The sequence below is a fragment of the Trachemys scripta genome, chromosome 7 (genome assembly GCF_013100865.1).
Source record: "Trachemys scripta elegans isolate TJP31775 chromosome 7, CAS_Tse_1.0, whole genome shotgun sequence".
NCBI lineage: Eukaryota > Metazoa > Chordata > Testudines > Emydidae > Trachemys > Trachemys scripta.
In genome coordinates, this window is record NC_048304.1 from 51,564,804 (window position 1) to 51,572,238 (window position 7,435).

Sequence of the window (7,435 nt, forward strand, 5' to 3'; positions counted from 1 at the left end):
AGAATCTATGAATCTATGAATCTATGGGTGAGTTAAGTCTTAGCCCTACAGCAGTGCCTGTGGTGCTGGTCATAGGGGAAATGGCTTGTTCTGTGGGGAGCCGCTGCCCAGGGGGAGGTGCACCCAGAAGTGGTCAGCTCATGAAGTCCAGGGTTTGATTTTCCAGGGTTGGAATCTCTTCCAAAGCGGGGGAGTCAATCCCCTGTCAGCCCCTTCACTCCAGGCACCTCACCACAGACAGCAATTCCTGGGGCTCCTGGCCCACCCCATTTCCCTGTGGCCTCCTCTCCCAGGCTGCAACCTCTAGGGCCTGCAGCTCCGCATTTACATCACTTGAACCCCAGCTATTGTACTGAGAGCAGTGATACCACTGTAGGGGCTGAGCCACAGGTGCTGGACACACCCAGAACAAAGAGACAGCCCCTGCCCTGCTGACAGTCTAAGGCCACATCTACACTGCACACTTCTGTTGACTTGAGTTACATCGGCATACAGCCGCTGCAGTTAGTACATCGTTTGTGCGCATGCACACATGGCTCTTTGTGTTGGTGGTGCACATACTCACCAGGAGTGCTTGTGTCAATGCAGAGTGCAGCACGCCATGAGTGGGTATCTCACTGTGCAATTCACCACTGTGCAGCACCAGGTCTTTTGGGATGGGGCAGAAATGAGTCACACAGGGGTGACTGGGAGCAAGGGGTCAGCTTCCCAGTGTGCAACTGTCTCCATCCCATAATCTGAAGAAGTGAGGTTTTTACCCACGAAAGCTTATGCCCAAATACATCTGTTAGTCTTTAAGGTGCCACCAGACTCCTTGTTGTTTCCATCCCATAATGTTATCTGTATCCCATAATTTTCATGCCTTTTTTTAAAAATCCCACAAACCTGTGTCCCTCCTTGCTGTCCACCATCTCTGACAGAAGTCTGGAGCCTGCACAGCTCTGCACTATTGTCATGAGCGCTGCAAGCACAGGACACATGATCCTGGAGTATTTGCAGAGCTGCAAGAAAAACCCAAATGAGTGGGGAACATGATAATTAAGGCTACGTTTATATCATGGAAGTCACGGAATCCATGACTTCCAGAGACAACTTTGACATTTTCTGCTTCAGTCCCGGGGGCCCCGCAAGGTTCCAGCGACAGGCAACAGCCTCGTGGGGGGCAGGGGAGGGGGAAGGGGTTCGGGTGAGTGGCTGGGGGAGTCCCATTTTTTCTTTGGGAAATATGGTTCCCCTTACAGCTCCCAGCCACTGCTACTGGTCAGTCGGGAAATCCACCATAGGGGTTGTTGTGATGAAAGCATGCAGGGCCACTAACTGCCTCCTGCTGTGCAGGCCTGTGACACTCGGCAATGTGCAGGACTTAGTGGAGGGTTTTGCAGCAATGGGGTTCTCAAACTGTGGTGGGGCAATAGATGGCATCCATATCCCTACTTTGACACAGACTTCCTTGCCACGGAGTGAATCAACAGAGAGGGCTACTTTTCTATGGTCATGCAAGTGCTGGTGGATCATCGGGGATGCTTCACCAACATCAGTGTTGGTTGATTAGGGAAGGTGCATGAGACTCACATCTTTAAGAACACAGGACTGTTCAGAAGGCTGCAAGCAGGACTTTCCTTCCTGAATGGCAGATTACTATTGGTGATATTGCAATGCCAGCAATCATTCTGCGAGACCCAGCCTACCCCTTGCTCCCATCGCTCACAAAGCTGTATGCCAGCCACCTTGAGGGCACCAAGAAGCACTTCAACTACAGGCTCAGCAGGTGTAGAATGACAGTTGAATGTGCCTTTGGTTGACTGAAGGCTCGTGGTGGTGTTTACTTACAAGATTGGCCCTCAGTGAGAAAAATATTCCAATGATTGTAGCTGCCTGCTCTGTCCTGCATCATCTCTGTGAGGCAAAGGGGGAAAAGTTTCCCCTTGGGCTGCAGGGTGGAGGTGGAGCGTTTGTCTGCTGAGTTTGAACCACCAGACAAAAGGACTATTACAAGAGCTCAGCACAGAGCTATAAGGCTCAGGGAGGCTTTGACAGACCATTTTAACAGTGAGCCAGAACAGTGTGTGTTGCTGCAGTGTGCTCTGCCTGGCCTTATTCTTTTGTGGCCTGGTAGGAATGAGGTGGTGGTTGCAGTACATGTAGGGATATAACACTGTCAATGCACCTATTCATTGTGTTTGTGAATGATGTTATGAGTCATGTGACTCTGGGCAGTAACAGTTCATTGGGTCCTTTCAGAACTGCTGAGCGCTAGGCAGCATGTGTTGTGAACTAATAAAGGTAAATTATGCTCCAAATAATAGAAATTTATTCTGTAACAAAATCAGTGCAAAAAACAAAACCTCTGTGCAATGTTAAAACAAATACATTAAAAACTTAATAAATTAAGAGACCAAAACTTAGAAAGGGGAAAGAGCCATCCATTTCAGCTACACATACACCAGCCCTGGCTTCCCCAGGTCTGTGTATGTGAAGCTGATTGTCTTTACTGTCGACTGGGGTGGAGTGGAGGGGTACTGCACTGACTCCTGATGCCACGTGGGATGTTGAGGGGTGTAGGAAGGTCCTGATATTGAGTTCTCAGTGGGATGCAGAGGGAGGCGAGCCCGAGATTGTTGAACCTGCAGGTCCACCAGAGACTGCAGTGTCTGTATTTGCTGCCTGATGAGGTTTTTAAGGTCAGGATTGACAAAGCCCTGGTTGGGATGATTCAGTTTGTTTTGATCCTGCTTTGAGCAGGGGGTTGTACTAGATGACCTCCTGAGGTCCCTTCCAACCCTGATATTCTATGATTCATTATATCCTGGTGCATCGCCCTGTCCTTTTTCTGCTGGGACTCCTGGGCCTCTCTTTCCTTCTCCAGGCTGTCTGCAGTGTTCACCCTCCAGGCCCTGTGCTCACAGTGTGATGCAGCCCTGGCTTGCAGGATCTTCTGGAATATGCCATCCTGAATCCTCTTCTTTCTTCTCCTCATCTGGCGCAGGCATTCTGTGGGTGCGGAGGGAGAGACCCTGCAGGCCGCAGTGGCAGCAGCCGCAGGTAAAACAGTAAACACACAGGTACCATTGTCAGTCTGTTCACTGGAGAAAGCAAAAGTTAAGATGCTGAACTCACTTGCCTGCACCCTTAACTTGGTGAACTTGACATTCTCCCTTCTGCTTGGGAGTGGCTTGTGCACGGTCACAGTGCAGCCCTGGTGAGTGTGGCCCTCGGGCGTGGGAGAAATGGGGAATTGCTCGCTGGAATGAATCATAGAATCATAGAATCGTAGGACTAGAAGGGACCTCGAGAGGTTGTCTAGTCCAGTCCCCTGCACTCAAGTCAGGACTAAGTTTTCTCTAGATCTAGCAGTACAGGGCATTGGCACTGAATCTTGGCACCACACAGGTCGTGGGGATTTTAGCGGATCTCTCACTCCTGAGGCTAACAAAGGCACACAGAGCAGAGCTGCTGCTGGTGTCCAAAGCCGCCTGGGCCCATATGCTGCTAGCCTGTGCACTGCAAGGGTGCCTGCTGAAGTTATTGCTGAGTGATGGAGGAAAATGTCCTGCCATGGAAGAAATAAGGCTGCTCTGCCCAGAACTCTTTGGTGGAGGATTGCAGAGAACCTCCAGGAAAGCTTTATCTAGATCTCTACAGAGGATTCACAGGACATGCTGTGTATCTAAACAAACTGCTCCACATCCTCACCCACCCACCCCCAGCTAGCGGGGAATGAAAAGCAGATAGCAGCTCTACCTCTCTCAGTTGTACTACTCCCTCTTCTAGCACCAGGCAATTAATGAAAAGTCAAAAGCTGTGTCCTGGTACTGTGAGGGCCACCTTGTAACAGAACATTTATCTACATGCTGACCCGAGGTTCCTTCCCTTGCAGCAGGCTCACCCAGACTTGGCTGCCAGGACTGCGGTGGAGGCAAAACCAGGTCCTGGCTCGCTGCACAGCTGGATCCCCAGTCGCCTGTCCCCATACTCCTCCTCCTCCACCGCCTTCTCCTCCAGGGTGCTGTGTGTCTGTGTGGGTCTTCACCAAGGATGGCTTGCTTGCAGCTGTAAAAGCGGCAGGCCTGCAGCTCAGCACGAGATCGATTGTCGGCCTCCCTGCCCTCCTGGTACGCCTGCCGCAGCTCCTGGGCTTTCACACGGCTCCGCTGCTAGTCCCTGTTGTAGCTCTTCTCCTCCATCCCCCAAGCTATCTGCGCATGCATGGCCATGTTTCTATGCTGAGCCTCTCCTCCCCACAGGCTCAGGTGATCCAATATCCCAGCTTACTCCAGACAGGAGTGTGTCTGGAGCGTGTGGCTGGGGGGGGTCGTCTGGGCAGCTGGACACAGTAAGGGAGAGCTGCTGGGTGTGCTCACCAAGCCAGGCAATCAGGAAAAGGCAGTTCAAAAATTCACAGGGCTTTAAAGGGCTGGGGAGTTTCTGTTCTCCATGTGCCCTGGGCAGTGGAGCTCCTGAGTAGTCAGTGTGGGGCATTGTGGGAAGCAGCTGCTGGAGGATTGTTAGGATCAGCGTAATTACACTGGCACTGTGTCGCCCTCCGTACATCGACCAAGGCTCTGTGCTGCTCGGAGAACCCCTGCCCCATCCAACCATCCCTTCTCTCTGTCCCCTGACTGCCCCTGGAACCCCTGCCTCTGACTGCCTCCCACCGCCCCATCCAACCCCTGCTTCTTCCTGACTGCCCTGTTCCCCACCCTCTGACCGCTCCCTGACCCCTATCCACCCCACCACCCCGAACTCCCCTGCCCTCTATCCAACACCCCCTCCCTGCTCCCTTACCGCGCTGCCTGGAGGTGGCTGGTGGCGCTAAAACCACGCCGCTCAGCTGGAGCCGGGTCAGGCCACCGCCACCGCGCACCACATGGAGCACTGTGGCTGGCAGCGCTACAGCCATGCTGCTCGGCTGGAGCCAGGCCATGCCACCGCCGTGCAGCGCCTGGAGCACCGGGTCAGGCTGAGCTCGCAGCCCGCCGCTCAGCGCATGCGCTGGCGGCGGGGAGAGATGAAGCTGCGGGGAAGGGGGAACAGCCAGGGACTAGCGTCCCCAGCCGGGAGCTCAGCAGCCAGGCAGGAGGGTCTCGTGGGCCACCATAGTGGGTGCCCACCCCGACCCGCCCCTAAGAGCCAGAGGGACCTGCCGGGGTGAGGTGGGGAGTCGAAGTCCCGGCGGTGCTTACCTGGGGCAGCTCCCGGGAAGCATCCAGCAGGTCTCTCTGGCTCCTAGAGGCGGGGTAGCGTAGCTGGGGGGGAGCAGGGGATTACCTGCCGCAGTGCGGGCAGCCCTCCTCGCGCCTCCCCCCGCCCCAGCTCACCCCCACGCCGTCTCCGCCTCCCTGGGCCTGAGCGCGAAGCCGCCGCTTGCGTCTCAGCCCTCCCAGGCTTCCCACGTGAACAGCTGATTCTCTGGAAGCAGGGGGGAGGAGAAGCGGGGCAGAGCATTTGGGGGGGAGGAGGAGGAGATGGAGGCGGAGCGGAGGTAAGCTGGGGCCAGGGGCGGGACGGGGAGCTGCCAGAGCACCCCACGGAGTCAGTGCCTAAGGCACCACTTTAAATTTAAAAGCCCTTTTAGAACCGGTTGGACAACCGGTTCTAAAAGGGCTTCTAAATTTAACAACCGGTTCCTGCGAAACGGTGCAAACCGGCTCCAGCTCACCTCTGCCTCCGGCTCACTCCTGCAGAGGATGGGCCCTGGCCATCAGTTGTCTGTGCCCAGGTAGCCAGACCTGCCCTCTAGTCCAGTGGCTCTTAACCTTTCCAGACTGCTGTCCCCCTTTAGGAGTCTGATTTCACTTGCGTACCCCAAGTTTCACCTCACTTAGAAACTATTTGCTTACAAAATCTGACATAAAAATACAAAAATGTCACAGCACTCTATTACTAGAGTTCTCATTTTGTCGGTATGAAATTTTAATTTGTACTGATTTCACTAGTTTTTTATGTAGCCTGTGGTAAAACTAGGCAAATATCTAGATGAGTTGATGTACCCCTTGGAAGACTTCTGGGGGAGGCGGGAGCAAAGCACCCAAAGCGCCCCAGCCTCCAGAGGGGCACGGGTGGCACAGAGATCCTATGAGGCAGGTCCCCCCGGGTTGCTCCACTCCCCCGTGTTAAGCCCCTCTCCCCGCAGCACTCCCTCGAGTTAATCCACTCCCCCCACAGCTCCCCCGCGTTAATCCCCTCTCCCGCGTTAAACTCCTCCCCCCCGCAGCTCCCCCGCGTTAATCCCCTCCCCCGCTTTAAACCCCTCCCCCCGCAGCTCCCCCGCATGAATCCCCTCCCCCCCCCTGGCGTTAAACCTCTCTTCCCTCGGCGGCCGCATTTCCCAACTGCCGTGCCGGGGGCGGACCCGGGCTCAGAGGCTGCGGGATGCTGCGGACGGGCGGACGGGCTATGCTGCGGGTCGGGCCCCGGGGCCGGGGGCCCGGGGCGGGCGGGCGGCGGCGCTGCTGCAGCTCCGGGCCGGTGAGCGAAGGCGGGGGGACCCCGGCGTCTGAGTGTGATCCCCACAGTCCGGCCTGTGATCTGCGCAGGGACTACCCAGGGCTCCGGTCCCCACTGCCCCGATACCCCTCAACGTCCACCTCCCGACTGCCCTCTCCACGGCCCCCAACTTCCGCCCCCCAGATACCCGACACCCCCGACTGCCCACTGCCCCCAACTTCCGCCCTGAACCTCCTCCCACGCTCTCCACTCCCAACTCTTCTGCTCCCGATACCCACCCCCAACTGCTGCCCTGATACTCCTTAACTCCTGCCCCGTGATTCCCAGCCGACACCCCTGAATCCTTCCCCCCCCATCCCAACCCAGACCCCCTGACGCCCCCCGAATGCCCCTCCACCGACCTCTGACTCCCCTCCCGCTGCCCATACCCGACCCCCTGACTGACCCTCCACAGCCCCCAACTCCCCACCGCCCCAGTACTCCCTGACACCTTTCCCCTGATTCCAGCCCCTACTCCCTTCCTCTGATACCAAACACCCCTGAGCTCCCCCTGCTCATCCCTGACCCCCCACGGCCCCCCAAATCCCATCCCTGACCCCCCTACTGCCACCACCCCAATACACAACCTCCCCAACTTCCACCCCCCGGACTGCCCGGGAGTGCCTCCTGCAGGCCCCTGACTTTGCACTCCCCCCGCTCCCCCCCGCCCATCTTGGCTTTGGGTTAAAAACAAATTTAATTTGTAGCCTGGGCTGCTGTAGAGAATCCCCCTGCCCCCTCCCCAACCTATCCCCCTACATGCCCCCCTCCTACATGTGCCCCCAACCAGAGCCGGCTCTAGCTTTTTTGCTGCCCCAGGCAGCAAAAAAAAGCGCCGCTCCCCCCGAACCCCCCCCCGCCGAGCGCTGCGCCGAGCGCCGCAGCCTGCCCCCCGCCGTGCCGAGCGCTGCCGGACCCCCCAGCGCTGAGCCCCGCGCTACCCCCCCCC

The 7,435-nt window shown here is 56.7% G+C and overlaps 1 protein-coding gene across 2 annotated transcripts in view; it reads left to right on the top strand.

The window, feature by feature from the left end:
• Window positions 1-6,290: 6,290 nt before the first annotated feature.
• Window positions 6,291-7,435, top strand: part of AMT (aminomethyltransferase) — a 10,611-nt gene continuing 9,466 nt past the window's right edge. The window contains exon 1 of one of the 2 annotated variants that reach the window (XM_034777314.1): window positions 6,291-6,468. In XM_034777314.1, coding sequence (XP_034633205.1) covers window positions 6,373-6,468 — 96 coding nt within the window. In that variant the 5' untranslated portion in view covers window positions 6,291-6,372. The remainder of the gene's footprint in view (window positions 6,469-7,435) is intronic. The other variant, XM_034777316.1, reaches the window with a different exon arrangement.